The sequence below is a fragment of the Marmota flaviventris genome, chromosome 2, assembly GCF_047511675.1.
Source record: "Marmota flaviventris isolate mMarFla1 chromosome 2, mMarFla1.hap1, whole genome shotgun sequence".
Lineage (NCBI taxonomy): Eukaryota > Metazoa > Chordata > Mammalia > Rodentia > Sciuridae > Marmota > Marmota flaviventris.
This window is the reverse complement of record NC_092499.1, coordinates 172796230-172814092: the sequence shown is the minus strand read 5'-3', so window position 1 is coordinate 172814092 and position 17863 is coordinate 172796230. Positions and strand designations below refer to the sequence as shown.

Sequence of the window (17863 nt, the reverse complement as noted above, 5' to 3'; positions counted from 1 at the left end):
TACTCCTGAATTCAATCCCTGGTACAAAAAAAAAAAAAGATATAAAAATGCAGTTCAGTGGTAAAGCACCCCTGGATTCAATCCCAATATGAAAAAAAGGAACAAGAGAAAAAAGAGGAGGAGGAAGAAGAATTGCAAGAGGAAGAGAGTAAGATGACAATGATAAAAATAATAAATACTGGAGTAAACGTGAAGAAAAAAGAACACTTGTACACTGTTGGTGGATTTGTAAATTAGCACAGCCACCACGGAAATCAGTATGCAGTTTCCCCAAAAGACTAGGAATGTCACCCATCATATGACCCAACCACACCACTCCTCAGTATTTAGCCCAAAGAATTAAAGTCATCATACTATAGTGATACATGCATACCCAGGTTTATAGCAGCACAATTCACAATAGTCAAACAACATAACCAGCCTAGGAGTCTATCAGTGAATAAATGGATTTAAAAATATGGTATATATACACAGTGGAGTTTTATTCAGCAATAAAGAAATATGAAATTATGTAATTTGTAGGAAAATGGATGCAACAGAGCATTACCTTAAGCAAAATAAGCCAAACTCAGAAAATCAAGGGTTGTATGTTCTCTGTCATATCTGGAAGCTAGAGCAGAAAAAGGAAAAAGAGGTAGGGTGGATCTCATGAAAATCAAAGGGAGATCAGGAGAAAAAAGGGAGAAGGGGAGTGGAAAAGGAAATACTTGAGAATGATACTAATCAAATTATATTGTTATATCATGTACAAGTACACATATGTAACAACAAATCCCAGTATTATGATTATGCATACTCATAATACAAATTATAATGTAAAATATGGAAAAGAACAAATTCAGAAAAGCTGTAGGTAAATAATAATAATAATATAAACCAAGAAAACAATCCAATTTCTTAAAAAAAAAAACAAAACTCAGGAATAAATCTGACAACCCCAAGAATGGGAAACCTTGGCTCTCAACATGCTCCTTTGTGCTAGTCTTAAAATCATAGATCACAGGGCTGGGAGTGTGGCTCAATGGTAGAGCACTTGCTTAGCATGCATAAAGCCCTGGGTTTGATTCCCAGCACCATTAAATAAATAAATCAATATCTCAAATATGAAAACACATGGCCTGACTTGCTCCAGGTTCCTTCCGGTTGCTCTTATCTCTTTTTTTCCTCTTTTATTTAGACAGGATCTCACTGAGTCATAAGTGCCTCACTAAGTTGCTGCGTTTGGTTTTGAAATTAGCACAGGAATGCACTACCACGCCTGGTGCTCCTATGCTCACTATGGTCCACTAGGCCACAAACTCTCCCAGCCTGTTCATAATAAGGCTGCTGCCATTGTTTTAGCTATAGGGAGATTTCAACCCCAGGGCCTCAGGGCAAACTCTGAAGATACTATTAATCCCAGAGAAAACCCTCTCAAGGGATTAAAGTCTTGGCCAAAAAACTTCATCCTTCATATTGAAGCATTTTCTAGCTAGCTGGCTATTCTCAAGATACTGATAATGAAAGAATGGAGACAGAAAGGAACACCAAGGATTAGGGTTAACTCTAGAGCTAACAGGCTGCCTTCCACAGAAACCAGAGGAAAAAACCTGTTCTGCCTCTGATTGGGTCATATATTGCACATTGTTCTTTTCGGTAGGTCTTTGGGGTACCAAAGCTCCACTCCTGCCATGGACCTACTGCCTCTTTAGGCCTTGTTTGGTTTCTCAGTGCTCACAAAAGTTTGTTTACGAAATATTCCTGCATTGTTTCCGTGCCCTTTCTACAAAGCTTCCTTAGGCCCCTGGGTGTTATTGTCTAGCTAGAGAATAATGATGGATCTAGAAGGACTATACCTTCTGAGTGTTCTACAACCACTGGCACTGTTGGAGGAGGTCCAGTCTCAAAGAAAGAAAATGGTGTAGGTGGCACAGGGTACTCTGGCCAGCACTTCTGATACTGGCAGTGAATATCTTAGGGCATCATCACAACATGGGGTCCGATTTAGTCAGCAGGCCCAAGATACTGCATTTCTAATAAGTCCCCAAGTGATATCTATGCCATTGATCCAGAGACCAGCCCCTGAGCAGCAAGGGACAAGTGTGGGAGTACTGAGGGAGGAATGGTGAAAACAGGGAATAATAAGCTCCAGGAGAACAAGTCGAAAGCTCCTCTGAACCACCTCATTTTCAAGTTCTTCTCCACAGGGCCTTCTCTGCCTTGATGCACAGAGGGACCCAGGCCCAGGAAAATGCTGTCAAAAGGCCAGGGGCTGAGGTATCTTCACAACCTCCAGTAGGCAGTTCTGTCAGTGAAGGGAGCTGGGTTAGCTCCTGTCCCTGGTTCTGGGGTAGTTCTGCCAACAGAATGGCAGGTTCCTCAGGATGGCCCAAGGAACAGCAGATGGGCCGACATCCTTTATCCCACACCAAGGGAGTGACCTCCATCTCCATGTACCCGGTGCTTACTATGTGTAAATTCTCTGTACAAACTGCTTCATTTCACCCCCACCTCCACTTTATATAAAAACTGTGCTCCAAAGAATTAGTCCAATAACCCATGCACTAAACTGATTTAACTACATACCTTTGGGACTGAATCTAGGAAAAAAGTATCAGGATAAGAATTTAGACGACAGGCCAAGCCAACCAATGGACACTGACTTTGTATAACCCTTAGTAGAAACCCAACATAAGGGCTGGGGATATAGCTCTGTGGTGGAGCACTTGCCCAATATGTGCAAGTCCTAGGTTCAATCCCCAGGACGGTGCAAGTAAGTCAGCACTGTTAATTCTCCCAATATCAGGCTCCCTGGTAACACTAATGAGACACTTCCTATGCCAGCTAGTGTGTGTAGTCTATGAACTGGGTCTGCTGGCTTGAGCAGAAAGCCAAGAGGCTTTCACTCACCTGGGAGCACCATTTGCAGAGCAGCTGGAGCTGGCCTGCAGAACAGTTGGCAGAGGGCCATTTAGTAAAGTCTGAATTGAGTAGAGTCAGTCCACCTGCTTACACAATGGAACAAAGTACAGCCTGCACAGTGGGCCACACCTGTAATCCCAGCAACAGGGCCAGTGGGTTGGTGCTTGAAAGAGGAAGATCAAGTTCAAGATCAGGTTCAGTCACTGGAATTACAGGTGCCACACCAGCCAGAATGAAGGTTTAAAAAGTAGTCCTGGACATGCCTAATAAGAAGTGTAATAGTTGTCACAAATTTAGAACACCTGGTTTAACCAGACTTAAAATGGGAGGAGCTGCTTTTATATGATATCCATTTGACATTTGACCTTGGTCCCCATTACTCTTAAAATCTATCCCTCTACTTTGATTTTATTTGCCCAGTCCCAAAAGTCATTCATTCAGGTTTGGCCTAAGTAAGAATCATACCTAATTCAGGATTTTCTCAAGGATTAAAATGATAATGAAGAACCCTTAGAAAAGGGTTCAAGAAATATTCACCATTATTACGGAGGCTTAGACCTCCTCTATTAAGCACCAGTATAGTTACTGTCAATGCAAAGAAGTTACATGTGTGATAAGATACTCAGGTAACAGGAATGCTCAAATAGAGCAGCAAAGGTTATTCCTTCAGGGGGGCCCAAGACTACATGCATATAATGGAAAATTACAATAATGTGGCCAGGGGTGGGTATGTGGCTCAGTGATAGTGTGCCTGCCTAGCACATGTGAGGCCCTGGATTTGGTCCCCAATACTTGGGTTGGGGGAAACTGATCTTTCCAAAAAAAATCATGGAAACCTATACAAAACAGAATAGAAAAAAAAAAAAAAAATAGGGCCATACAATTGAAGCTCAAATTAAAAAAATAAAAAGGTATCCATGTTTATATGCTTAGAACATTTCTGTAAACTATATAAGGAACTTAATTGGACAACCTTTGGAGGCGAGTTTGGAGAACAAATGTTTACTCTTGACTTTATACCTTTCTGTTCCATCTTGATTTCCCCCTTACAAGAAAAAAAAGACCAAATAATTTAATTTGGCTGAAACTACTATGTGTGAGCTTTGCAAGCACTGCCCAACATAAAGTTTTATAAATATTATCTCACATTTTCACTGACAAGGCCCAACAACTTTAGAATACCAGATTCCCTAGGCTCCTTTCCCATTTCTAAATGCACCCAAACTTGGAGGCTGCCCTCATTCCCGAGTCATCTTCTCTCTGTACACTCACTCCACCTGTGATCTCATCCAACCCCAGGTTCTGAAGATAATGTCTAAACACTGAATCCTACATTTCTATCTCTAGCTTAAATGCTCTCTTGTGAACTCCACACTGTACTGCAACTAATGTCTCCACAGCACCACCTGGATGTCAAGGAGACATCTACATTTACATATCCAAAACCAAACTCATCTTTCCCCCCAAAATTGCCCTATCACAGCCTTCAAAATTTCAGCTGATGGTACATCCAAGCTTATAGTTGTTCAAATCTATTAACCTCAGAGTAAATGAATGACTAGAAAGTAGTCTAACTCATGATGCCAGTTACCCCAAAACAGTTATTCCTGGGTACTTTATAAAATCATTGAAATGTTTTCTGAATTATGTCTAAAGTTAACTCATGTTTAGTCCAGGATTTGGATTCTGACATTTTAATTTCTTTTGAATATAAGTCACTTTTTCAAGCAAAGAAGTAGAATCAACCTAAGGATGTGGTCCTCTAGGGATCCAAGCCAAGTCTTGAGATCTTCAGCAGAATGACACTATAGTACCAGGTGCTACCAATAGAGTTATACACTCTAAATAGCAACCACTTATCTTCATTTTTTTCCATTAGGGAACAGCCAAAAGTTCAGTCTTTAAAGGCATGATATATAGAACATCTTGATCTACAAAGGATAGAATGACCCAAATTATATGCAGGCCATCCTATTGGGAAACAAGATCAGAGCTGGTCAAGGATTGGTTATCAGAGACAGTGCTTATACTTTGAAAACTTACTCTGTGGCTCAAAAAATTCCTGGTTCCTGTCACTAAGAAACAAAGTAAAAAATATTACAGATGGAGCCACACCAACATGTGGTTTTAGGGAGGTCTTCCACCAGAATGTGAAAGTAGAGTTAAGTGTAGGGGATAAGATCTTTTGATATTTTAAAAATAAATTACTTAGTAACTAAGAAATTAGACATACCACACTCTTCCATTTGCTACAATAACAAATTGACAAAGAAGACTATTTAAAAGAAATGCTCAATATAAAGAGGGTGGGAATGGTAACACTTTCCACTACAGGATAATCTCCTGTTTTCCCAATTAGCATTGCTATTCTTCCATGATACATGTGGAAAAACTTGTTGAGTTTTGCCACGGCCAGATGAAAAACAGCGTTTCCTAATTAGCTAATTAAGCTCAATGAACATTTCTGGGATGGAACCATAAACTCTGGCCATTGTTTTGTCAAACATCTGCAAACTGCATAATTCCTCAGCCCTTAGCCATAGTTTCTGTTCAATATCTTAAAGCTGAGTTTAGTTCCACTGTGATTTGTCTCAGGGCTGAAGTGAGTGTTAGTCATCAAAGTCTGGAATGTCATCATAGGAGTAACCCCGGTAGCCTTTAGACGCATAGTAGGCGATGCGCAGATGGTAAAATCCTGGCAGGAACACCAGGATGCCAATAATCAGGACAGGAACGGCCCGGTCTGCCCCCTGGTGGCAGAAGAAGGAAAACATCAGAATTATACAAGTTAATAAATTTTAAGTGAAAGACACAGGCATTGTATACTTTCCTGAACATTTTCTTTGAATAGTAGACAAGGGAAAAGATTTACATTTACTTTCTTCCTGTTTATAAAGTGAAGGAAAGGCAGGGCATACTTGTAATCCTAGCTGCTCAGAAGGCTGAGGTAACTCAAGGCCAACCTAGGCTACATCAAGACCCCTTCTCAGTCATTCAATCAACTGAAGGAAAACTGCAAAGTACCAAAAATTATAAAAGAAAAACTATCCATTCTATTCCAGATATATGGCTCATTTCTTTCTTCTTTTTAAAAATATTTTTGTAGTTGTTGATAGACCTTTATTTTATTTATTCATATGCAGTGCTGAGAATTGAACCCAGTGCTTCACACATGCCAGGCAAGTGTGCTACCACTGAGCCCCAGCCCCTCCTTCTCCTTTTTAAAAGTTCTTAATTGTGGACACATCATATTCTCTGTCCTATTGTCTCTTTATAATAAGTATTTGTTATTATTATAACTCTTCATATATTTAAAATGTTAACACTCCACCAAAATGGACATATCATACTTTTACTCTGCTGTTCTTTGTATAGCTATTGGACATGCTGTGCCTTACTTTTTATAATTGTACAGAATACCACAATAAACCCCTGCTTTTCTCTGTGTGTGTTAACAGAATGGATGTGAATAATAGAATCAGTTCAGGACAACTATGTATTGAGGACAGCCTAAGAGAAAGAGCTACTAAATATCACTTTAGGTTTCTAAGGTATACTGAAACTTAATAGGAACTTCAACCAAACCCAACATAAAAAGGAACTAAACTGATGTATGGTTCAGTGGTACCAGACCTATACATTAACTGCTTCTCCCCACTCACCAGTAAGTCTGTACTGCTGCAAAGCTACAATGACAGAATGCTGCTCTAGCTAGAGCCCCTTATCAAAAATGAATCTTGGAAGCTAGGTTCAGCTATGCATAATTTGTCATACAATGGGCAAATTGTTCAATATTTCAGTGACCAAGTTTGCCTACCCACCTCACAGGAAATATAGGAAAACTTTGTTGCTCAGAGGTAAACATGTTTTATTATTTTATATACATATGTTATATACATACACACACACACACACACCCCACACACACCACACACACCCATATGTATTTTTTAATTTTTTTTTAACATGTCCCTCAGGTTTCCATTTGAGAAGTTTTGTTAAACTCACTGGCACCCAAATCAGGGCAATACTGCCCTACCTGGTGGCTCAGTATTAGCATGGCAACTCATCATTGGGACTAAAAGAAAATCTTTTTCTTCTTTCTGCTGGAAACTACAGCTGTGGCTCTTGTCTTAAAGATCTCATGGCACATTCCCACATGCCCATCAGCTTACCCCTTTGCTAATGTAGCCTGACAGCAGGAGGGAGCCTATGATAATGAGAAAGGCGCCAATCAAAAACAGCACAGTGGCAAGTGCAATGGCCTTATAAGGGATCTTAGGAGGGCTTTTCTTAAACTGGAAGAGAAAACAAAAACAAAAAAGACAAAGAACATCATTATGAAAATACCAGGGCAAAAACACTTTAAAGCAGGGAGGATAATTAACAACCAAAGTGGATACTTCAAGTGTGTTGAAATATGTCCTACCATCCAGTGCAACTCTGGGAGAGAAAGGGAAAGGACAGGTTACTCAAAGGAATTCCAATGAAATGTCATATTTTCTAGTTTTAACTAATTCCACACACCATTCACTGTACCTTAATTTTTTTTTTCAAGAAATAAAAACAGGAACTACTTTATGGTTATTTGTTCATTAGACATACATTTATTAAATGCCTTGCACAGGTACTAACTTATAACATGCTAAGGAAAAGTAAAGAAGTTAAGAGATTTTTGGCATCCAAAGTTAAGTCTGTACACCCTGGAAGGTTTTTAGAAACAGAAAATTCCAGTTTTTTTTTTGGTAAGGCATTACCACTCAAACAGTTCAATTCAAGCTTAAGATTCACACACAAACTTTCTAATGTTTGGCTCACAGTTGAATCTGAGCTAACTGGCTGGAAGCTTCCCAGATCTATTTTTATCTGTCCTTTAAGTATGGGTCCAGAGAGTACAAACAATAATTGATTTATTTATATTTAAAAGGATGGGTTCCTGTTATTTCTAGTTTTATCTAGAATATTCTACTTTAAGTGGAAGTGGGCAAAAAGAGATGATATGCTACTATTTTGTAGATAATGGTCAAGGTAGAATATAAACTTATCAATATTCTGTTTTACTTACTGTTTATCAAAGAATACCTTTAATAAATTGGATCTCATGACATCAGGAAAGAATGAAGATTCCCACAATCTGCTGGCTTCAGCAGTTAGTTTCTCCCTTAAAAGATGAACTGACTTTGACTAAAGAGTAAATAAACAATCCTTAACACAAATCCACTTAAAATCTGATTATTTTTGGACAAACTAAATAAAGTGTACAACTATAGGCAACTATAGGACTCTGGCATTACAATTACATTTTTTTTTTTTTTAAAGAAATAGATAATGTTGGAATTGGTTTGAAACTGCCCTGCCAAGGTTTGCTTCAGCAAGCTAGGGCTAAGAGTCGCAGAAATGAGTTTACTTCTCACTGTTCATTCCAATCTTCAGGGATAATTAGCAAAACTTCCACCATGAAGGTCTTCCTGCTAACTCATCAGAATAGTCACCAATCTTGTCACTTCCCTTCTGCATTTACCTGAAGGTCAATGTAGCCATCATCTGTGCTGGAGAGCCTTGAGTATTTTACTTTACTACTGGGGATTCCAGTAGCCAGATTAGTACGAGACGGCATCATAACACACGGACACAGCTACAGTCTAAAACAACAATGAAAAAAAGTGTTACTGTCTGTAGGTGATGATAATACATTACAGCCAACTTCAGATTCTATCTACTGGAATTCAGGGCTGCCATATCATATTGCAACTGATGATTTAGGCTTCATTGCTCTTAAAACCTGATATTCCTTTGACAGAGTACAAAAAAACCTCAGTACGTATTTAATTTGGTTTGTCCTCATAGAATGAGAACCAGGACATTCACCAAGAACCAAATTCCAGTTTACCTTACCACCAGTGTTCCCTAATTCTTCCAAAGTCACCAGAGAGTAGCTGGAAGAGGGACTTAAATTCAGGTGCACTTGATGCTAAAGAAGTACTTCTTGCCCCCTACCCCAGCTTAGAAACATACACTCAAGTGATTTTCTTACTTACCAAGGAAGGAAAAGAGGGTGGGAAATGGAATACACTCACATCAGCATTTTGCTTATTTCCCCTTGTTGGATGATATCACCCTTTTAAGGCATTCTTATAAATTTAGATAACCTCTTGGCTATTAGTATTACACCAGTGCCTTTAATATACCCCTCTCTGTTCCATTCCAAACACTGATAAGTTGTGATTCCATTTTCTGGGCTGTGTGGCTACCTAAAAATACTGAATTAAACAAACAAACCTGAATTAAAAGTCTGGCTTATTGTCCAAAATATTTGAAGACGGCAGTAATGAAATCATTCCTATATTGTCTGTTTGAAAGTGGATAAGACTTAAAAGCAATGACATTTAAATTTTAAAAATCTGAAATCTGTACACTTTTCCTCCATAAAGTCACCAAGGTATGTGAACAAGTAAATTTAAATTCAAAAGCATCTGAGAAACTTACGTACTTCAACAAGGGCAACAGAACAGACTGGCCTTTCTCCATGTGACATTTAGTAAATCATGATTATAATTTATCATGTGGCAGTTACCATTTACTTAGCCTTGGTTAGGTGTCAGGCTCATCTCTAAATGCTGTATACATATTTGACCAAAACTTGACTAATTATTACAGTCGACTTAAAGTAACAGCATTATGAAAGAACTGGTGCTATCCTGTCATTTTTATTAACACTAGTCCAATAATCAAGTATTGAAAAAAATAAAAGTAATGCTAACCCATATGCTTTTCTAAAAGGGTCAGAGGGATGGGGATGTACCTCAGTGTTAGCATGCCCACCTATCACATACTAGGCCCTGAATTCAATCCCAAGTAAGGGGGGTTGGAGTAATCAGGGGAGTTAGAACAAGGTGCATTAAATATTAGGTTATTAGTGTAGCGATTAATTAAAGTTAATTCTATAAAACTTAAAGTTCAAACTACCAATGTGTGTTAGTTTTGAGGGCATTTGACTATACCCGATTTGTATAATCCTTTCTTTAAAAAAAAAATTATCCTCCATTAATTATTCACACACTTGCATATAACAAAAACACACAAGGTGTGAGAAGGAGAGGAGAGACAAATGCTTATGAAACCAGAGTTTTGAGATGAGACTCAATTGCCCACTTCACCAATTTCTTCTGGGTTCTTGTTTCCCAAATTTTGAAGACTAAAATCCACAATCACGGAAGGTTAGGGTAAACAGAGTAGGATCTATTTAAGCAACAAGAGATAGAACTCCCGCCAAGCCGGAGGGGTACTGATAACAGAAAAACATTTTGGTGTGCCAGCTTAGGAGTTTATATATTGTTTTGAGCAGAGCGTGGAACAAAATCTATGTAAAATAGACCATCCAGTTCACTTCCATTGTCCTTCCCATGAGCCATCCTTCTTCCTACTAACTTCATCTGTGCTCACCCTCATCTTCCATTCTCCACCTCTGGGACAAAGGAATTAGCTGGAGGTGTTCCCACAGATGACCCTCAAGGTCTTTTACATTTGAAACAGGCTTTGAAGGTGCTGCTCATTAATAGGTGTACCAGTTAGTCTCCAGGTGTGGTTGAATGGGGCCCATCTTGGTCATTTTACTATCTATTCTAGCTTATTTTCATTCACTTATTCATGGTAAAGATAAAAAGAAAAAAGTTGACAGAATATTTTCAAAGTCTCAAAGTTTCTAACAGGCTTTTAACCATCTCCACCGCAACCTCCAAATTCCCTCAGCCCCTGAAGTGTTAATAAGAGCATCAGTAAAGCCCAGTGCCTGACATTACGCTCCTTTATATCCTTATTTTGCTGCCCGTCTCCGGACGTCGCCACGCAAGGAAAAGCCGACGCACATTTAGACCAAAAGCAAACAAAACTAGTTTCTGGAAAGAGGCCAACCGTGCGAAGCAAGCGAACGCTTCACATCTAGGACTCCGGCAGAGAACTCCAGTTTGCTTCAGGCGGGAACATTGGCTTGTAGCGAGGGGGTGCGAAGCTCCCGCCCCGCCCCGCCCCAACCCACGCATGTCTTACCGGAGCACCGCGCTAAGACTGGAGCTAGAGAGGAACTCGCCCACGGTTACCAGCCGAGGCGTCCCAGGCCTCATGGCACAGCCAACCTAACCGCCGACCTAGCAAATACCAGCTCGCCGCCGGAAGTGGCGTGCGGATGAAGGCGCGCCGGAAGTTGCGTCACCAAGAGCGACTTCTCACCCGCTTCCTGGGCGCGCCCAGGATAGCCCTTGGCGGGAGAACTCATCTTGCAGCAAGCGCTGGGGCTTGTCGGGGCGTATCGTGGTGGTGTAGGAAGCTGCTGCGACCTGGTCAGCCCGCGGCCACCGTCAGAGTGGCAGGCCAGAGTACATAGGGCCCCGCCCACCTGGGTCATAGTAGGGGCCCGGATAAGGCTGCAGTGATTCCTTTCTTGACCCCCGGAGCCAGTGGAGTCCCCCAGGAGGGGTAAGCCCAGGACCTCAGTGTACCCAGATCTCAATTCAGTGCTCAAGGGACGCAGACTACCACTGCACTCTAAGCAGATCTATTCTTGTGCCCTTTCCCTCCCCAGGCCAGTAGCGCTTCGCCCTGGTAAATGGCCGGCCCACAAGGGACTTTTGCACCATGTGAAGCTTTTTGAAATAAGGCCTCCTAACGTACAACTTACACATGGTGAAGTACAATTAGATGAATTCAGACAAATTTTACAGTCCTGGAACTGTGACCAGTCTAGTTAAATATTTCCACCCCCCCCACCCCCCCCAAAGTTCCAGACACCTTTGCAGCCTATTTCCTTCCCCATGTACTGGCAGAGTAGGTAGTGAATACCAACTAAATATGATGAGTTATTAACATCCAGAAAATGAACTCAGTGCAAGTACGATAGAAACTAGTCATTGAATCTACTAAACATAAAAGAAATATTTATTGCCATCTTCTTCTTAATGTAATTATACCAGGATGCTGTAGACTCCAAAAAAAAAAAAAAAGCCACATTTACATAAAATGGTAAGACATTTGCAGCCCATCATGGTTCAAATGAAGACACTTTCCTGTGACATCTGAAATTCAGATAACTTTATTTAAATCGAAAAACAATTCTTAAAACTGCATTTAAAGTCAAGACCTTTTTGTTATAAAAATCACCAGAAGTATTTCTACGTAAGGCAGAAAGAAGTATTTCTAGGTTAACAAAACCAGATTTGACTTTGGATTTTATTCTTAAGCTGTAGAGGATGGAAGGGGAAAAATAGGTTATTTACAGAAAACATTATCTACATATGTACTCAGTTACAAATTTGGTGACAGAAAAGACTTTCAGTACATGATGGCATTTTAGAAGCAGTTCTCAAAGAGCTTAGTTTTATTTCCTCAGATTTTAAGAATGCCTAAGATCCTTCTTCATCCTCGATCTTGGGAGCCAAATAATACTTTAAATGTCCCATGTCAGCAATTTTATACTCTACAACTGAAAGACAAGAAAATAGTGAATTACTGAAGGGCAGTATCAAATATACTACCTACAAAACAAAGTTCAAATTTATTATCATCTTACCAAGGGGTACATCTGCAGACATACTGAGTGTTACTGTAGGAGAGAGTGGAGTGGCTTTCGTAAAGAAGTTCAGGTACCTCAGTGCAAAAGTTAGCTGAACTGGCTCATTCATCTCTATGGTAACCTACAGGAGAAAACAAGATTTGTCATGCTGAAAAACACCAAGAAAGTTGTAGGCCATAATAAACACCTCTATTGGTAACTTTGAAGAGTACTCTGAAGTGAATTTAAGGACTCCCCCCAAAAAAGTATTTGGCTTATCTTTCCTATATAAACCATCAACTAAAATGTAATAATGGGAAAACTTCTCTTAATGAAAATAATCCTAATAAACAAATCAGCTAATAAAGAAATAGGAGGAATGAAATAAACTATTATATTTCAGCTTTGCAAACCCTAATGACAACAACTCTAGATGATAGCTAACATTCCAAAAAAGACATCCATTCGCCTTGTGTCTCCTACTGAAGATACATACCACCATCTAAAGTATTCTGGCTCTCCCAACCTCAAAACAAACAAGAGAACACTTTGAATGTCATCAAGCTTGAGACCTGTAGCTACTGATTTACAGAAAATACAGGGTGGACACACATATTAACTGACACACAGGGATACAACTGGCAAAATTCACACTTAAGAAAACTCTAAAACAAATAATCTAGTTTTAACTAAAATATTGTAAATGGAGAGGGAAAAAAAGCTCAAGAGTTAACCAACAGGTAAAATGAAAGTTAAGGGCAATGTCAACAAATTTCAATGTATGAACCTTATTAAAATCCTGATTTGGGCCTGGGGCTCAGTGGTAGAGCACCTGCCTTGCATGTGTGAGGCCCTGGGTTTGATCCTCAGCATCACATAAAAATAAAGAAATATAGTGTGTCCATCTACAACTAAAAAAATACTTAAAATTCCAATTTAAACAAACTGTTCTGAAATAACCAGGGGAAGGTGAATGCTTAAAAATTCCTTATAATTATTTTCTTGGATATGATATATAAGGCTTTTAAAAATGTTGGTGTGTGTGTGTGTGTGTGTGTGTGTGTGTAAACACACATTATTTTTTTCCTTTTTGTGGTGCTAGGAATTGATCCCAGAACTTGGTGCATATCAGGAAATTGCTGTACCACTGGACTAAGCCCTCAGACCTAGAGTTCTTTATATTTTGGTTAAATGAGGCTTCTCTAGGCACTCTCTCAAACTGGGGGGAAAAAAAAAAAAAAAGCTTAAGTATTCAACGCTAATCAATATTCAGCATTTAACGCAGTTCTTTCCAAGTTTTATGAAGTGTATGTTCTGGCCTTAATGAGAAAAATACTCTCATTTAAGTTTGATTCTGACACCAGGTCACTTAGTCTAAATTGTCTCTTAATCTTGCGCTTTTTGCTTTTCTACCTTCAAAATGAGCTAACAACTGAACCTACAATACGTACAACTAATAGTACTACTGGGGAGCTAGTAACAGCTGGACTTTCATCCCAATCCATCCTTCTGTTGAGTTGCTATCCCAGCCTAATTTGAGAAATGCAGAGTAAACATCTCCAGAAAGCTAAAGGTTGTATCAATCCTAACTTTAGAGAATGTATGGTTTTTATCCACACCCTGTTATTTTGTGGTTTGTAAAAGTGCTGAATTTGCACTCCCTTTTCACAGATGTAATTTTAAATTAAATGGCACTTGCCAATTTCAACAGTATCTTTCAGTTTTCACGAACTATTTACAGTTTTTTTTCTTTAATTTTGGCAAATAAACTAGTGGTAAACAGTAAAACTTTCTTCAAAAATTTCTATTTATTTAAATAGAAATTTAATTTTATTACTTACAGCTTCCTCTTCTTTATCAACATTACTTGTTTGAGACAACTTAATGTTTCCATTTCCAAGTTCTCCACTTGCAGAAAATTTCACTCCATCTTTTGCACAGGATATGACAACAGCATCTCCAATATGACTGAGGTCTCGGCATATACGTGCAAATTCACCAGAAGGCATCTTTACTACACAACTGTACTCTTGTTCCTATGAGCAAAACAAAAAAATCTCAAAAGTTAGGGCTGAGACCTGGCTCAATGGTAGAGCACTACTTGCCTAGCACATTTGAGGTTCTGGGTTTGATCCCCAGGCACTGCCAAAAAAAAAGATAACATTAATGCTGTAAATGTAAAGACCTGGCATCCTCACTTTAAGATGTGATATTTTAAGAAAAGCTAAAGACTTTCTGATTACTTTGAAATATTACTCACTGTATAATTCCCATCCCTGCCCCCAGTGCTAGGAACTGAACTCAGGTGTGTTCTGCCAATGGGTCATATCCCTAGCCTTTTTATTAATGCTCAAAAATTTTTGAGACAATCTCACTAAGTTGCTCAGGCTGGCCTAAAATTTGTAATCCTCTTGCCTCAGCTTCCTGAATAGCTGGGATTATAGGAGGCTGCTGTGCCCAGCTCATTGTAATTTCCTAATATATTCCACTATCCAATGAACAAGAACCCCCTCATGATCATCTTCCAGGCCTAAATCAAGAGAACATTACAAATCAGGATGCAGTGGCACATGCCTGTAATCCCAGCTAGGTTGAGGCAGGAGGTATGCAAGTAAAAAAAAAAAAAAAAAAAGACACTATTTTATGACACAGAATTTAGTTGCATTCTAAAAGAAAGGAGAAAATAGTATATTAGACATTTTAAATATCCCAACATCTCTTCTCTCCTTTGATATTAATAAGGTTAATACTAAAATCTGGTTTGGACCATGAACCAGCTGATATGCTTCTATAAAAAGTTCTGTTAGGAAGTAGGCTTTAAATTATTATATTCATATTTTACATTAATTATCACGACTATATGGTACTCCATAATCAGAAACTGATACTCACTGGAATTCCAAGTTGTTCAACATCTAAGTCCATTAACTTCATTTCATAATCTGAAACTTTCTCTTGATCTAACAAAAGAAAGCAAATGTTACTGAAAAAAGTGTTCATAACTAGGATGTTATACTTTATAACCACTATAGACATTCTCAAAATATTCACAGCTTTGAGAATTACTGACATAACTGACAGTAATTTTGTATAATTCAGTAAAAAGGTACAACTTACTCGGTGCTTCAAATACTAGCGCCAATGTATCCGCATTATCTTCAGCCCTTAATGTAATAATGTCTTCATTGCCAGCACATTTTAGTATTTTGGACATGCTACAATACAAGACAAAAGACACAGGATTTAAAATCAATAACACCTGCTCAAGAATCAGATTTCTTGTCTAGATATACTGCTTTGTAGTGGAGACTTGTCTAACATGCATTAGGTGCTGAGTTTGACCCCAGTGCCTTAAACATACTAACACCAGCAATTTCATCCGAGTATAAATCAGAGCATTTTCTGAATTATAAATCCTTTCAGCGGGTAAATTGTCAGACCACAATGATCATTAAAAATGATCTAGGGCCAGGTGTGGTGGTACATGCCTGCAATTCCAGCAACTTAGGAGGCCAAAACAGGAGGATCACAAATTCTAGGCCATCCTCGGCAACTTAATGAGATCCTGTGTCAAAAATATAATAGGGCTCGAGATGTAGCTCAATGGCAGTGCACCGGAGTTCAATCCCCAGAAAGGAGGAGTGGGGATTAGCGTTGGGGGTGTAACTCAGTGGTAAGAATGCTTGCCTAGCACACGGCAAAGCCCTGTGTTTGATCCTCAACACAGCAAGGGGGGAAAAATCTAATAGACCTATTAAAATACTGCTTGTATTATAAGTCAATATTTCTCATAAATCTTCTCTAAATGAAAACATACATGTGCACTAGATAGGCACTAATCTGGATAAATTTTCCCACAAGTTCTGGAGCTGAAAATAGTCACTGCGACTTTAATAATAAATAAAGAGTAGAAACAACCTATTGCCCCTATACAGAGTGACACATTTTCAGTAGGGCACGTTATAGGCGTTTAAAGTCAATCAGGACCTTAAATGTCCCATTCAAGGTTGCGGGAATTTAGTGAGCAGAGAACTTGAAACAGTCTTTTTTTCAGGCAATGGGGCAAAGATTGTCATTTTCCCGCCACCACCATGGCTTTGTGACTTTGGCGCGGAAAAAAGCCGGCTCGCTCGGCTGCCAGCGCGGGCTTTTCTGAACCGCGCGCTCCAGTGGGTCCCGCCTCCGGCATCACAGGCCAATGAGAAGTCGCAGATGGCCAACGCCATCCAATGAAGGCCCGATTTGGAGGCGCTCCCGCCAAGAGCAGGGGCTGCAGGAGAGCCAGGGCCCGATTCCCCGCGGCCCTGAAACTCACCTGGTGAGGTTCACACCCATGGCCAGGTTGCGGTCACAGCGGTAGGTGTCGAAGCCCTCGGAGCGCAGGGTGAGCTGCACCAAGGAGACATGGGACGAGTCCATACTCTGAAGGTTTACACCACCAGAGCTGATGTCCCAGCAGGCCTCGTTGATGAGGTCCTTGAGCGCTTCGAGCACCTTCTTCAAGATGGACCCCTGGACCAGACGCGCCTCGAACATGGTGGCGAAGTCTACGACGCAGCTACAGCTGAGTGAAAATCAGTAAGGTCTAGTCGGAGTTTAGGCTTCCCGAGGCCCAGAGAGAGCGGGCAAACACGGCGGCGTCGGAGACTAGAGAAGACGACGACCAGTGCGCCGCGCCTGCAACCGTTTAATGCCGCCGCGTCCGCAAGCGCGCGCTCTATGCTCCTGCGCCCCGCGTTGCGACGTCACCACGCTGCCCCGCCCAACTTCTGGGCGGGGAGACCCTAGGACCAATTGTATCTCGGATACGCTCAAACCCCACCCTCCCTAACCTCTGTTGGACAACATATGCGCAGGAGCGGGGCAGGAATGCTGCTCCCCTTTCGAGCGTCCTTTTGGAGGTTGGCTGAGCAGTCTAGCCTTTCTCTGTGCGTTTTGCCTGGTTGCTAAACTTGGGCACGAGACTAGTCCTTGCGTCCCGAGGGCCAGGTCTGGGTCCGGATCAACCTAAGTCCCCCAACCCCCAAAGAGTGCACTTTAATTTTGCTACTACAGTGGTGATGCTATTCTCAAAATGTCAAGCAATAAACAGATGCTCAGTTATCTTCATTATCCAGAGTTCCTAGGCTTCATATCTACCACTTCTCACTACCAACCTCATATAGTCAATCAGTTGTTTACACAGTCTTTTTTTTTTCTATAATTTTTTTTTAAAAATACGTTTATACCGTAAACACTTCTGCAAAGTACTTAATTCATGTCATGTACATATGATCTATATTAGTATCTCTTTTTTTAATATTTATTTTTTAGTTGTCATTGGACACAACATCTTTATTTATTTCTATGTGGTGCTGAGGATCGAACTCAGGACTTCGCACGTGCTAGGCGAGCGCTCTGCCACTGAACCACACCACA

General features: G+C 40.1%; 2 protein-coding genes and 2 non-coding genes across 5 annotated transcripts; all 4 read right to left on the bottom strand.

The window, feature by feature from the left end:
* Positions 1–712: 712 nt before the first annotated feature.
* On the bottom strand, positions 713–11070 carry Tmem230 (transmembrane protein 230). Of its 2 annotated transcripts, none has more exons than XM_027920368.3 (4): positions 10948–11070; positions 8423–8543; positions 7077–7199; positions 713–5651 (listed from the first exon to the last, which is right to left on the bottom strand). In XM_027920368.3, exons 2-4 carry the CDS (start codon positions 8519–8521, stop codon positions 5511–5513), a joined length of 363 nt encoding a protein of 120 aa, XP_027776169.1. In that variant the 5' UTR covers positions 8522–8543; positions 10948–11070; the 3' UTR covers positions 713–5510. The 2 variants fall into 2 exon arrangements, with proteins under 2 accessions (XP_027776169.1, XP_071464873.1); XM_071608772.1 differs by lacking the exon at positions 10948–11070 and adding an exon at positions 7984–8062 and having other exon boundaries at positions 8423–8490.
* On the bottom strand, positions 6870–6979 carry LOC114081341 (small nucleolar RNA U6-53/MBII-28). The gene has a single exon (XR_003580784.1). It is a non-coding gene; the product is annotated as a small nucleolar RNA U6-53/MBII-28 (small nucleolar RNA).
* A 900-nt stretch (positions 11071–11970) lies between the features above and the next one.
* Pcna (proliferating cell nuclear antigen) lies at positions 11971–17172 on the bottom strand. The gene is made up of 6 exons (XM_027921898.3): positions 16761–17172; positions 15563–15660; positions 15338–15405; positions 14287–14481; positions 12464–12587; positions 11971–12376 (listed from the first exon to the last, which is right to left on the bottom strand). Exons 1-6 carry the CDS (start codon positions 16979–16981, stop codon positions 12297–12299), a joined length of 786 nt encoding a protein of 261 aa, XP_027777699.1. The 5' UTR covers positions 16982–17172; the 3' UTR covers positions 11971–12296.
* Positions 17173–17791: 619 nt separating this feature from the next.
* On the bottom strand, positions 17792–17863 carry Trnaa-agc (transfer RNA alanine (anticodon AGC)). The gene has a single exon. It is a non-coding gene; the product is annotated as a tRNA-Ala (tRNA).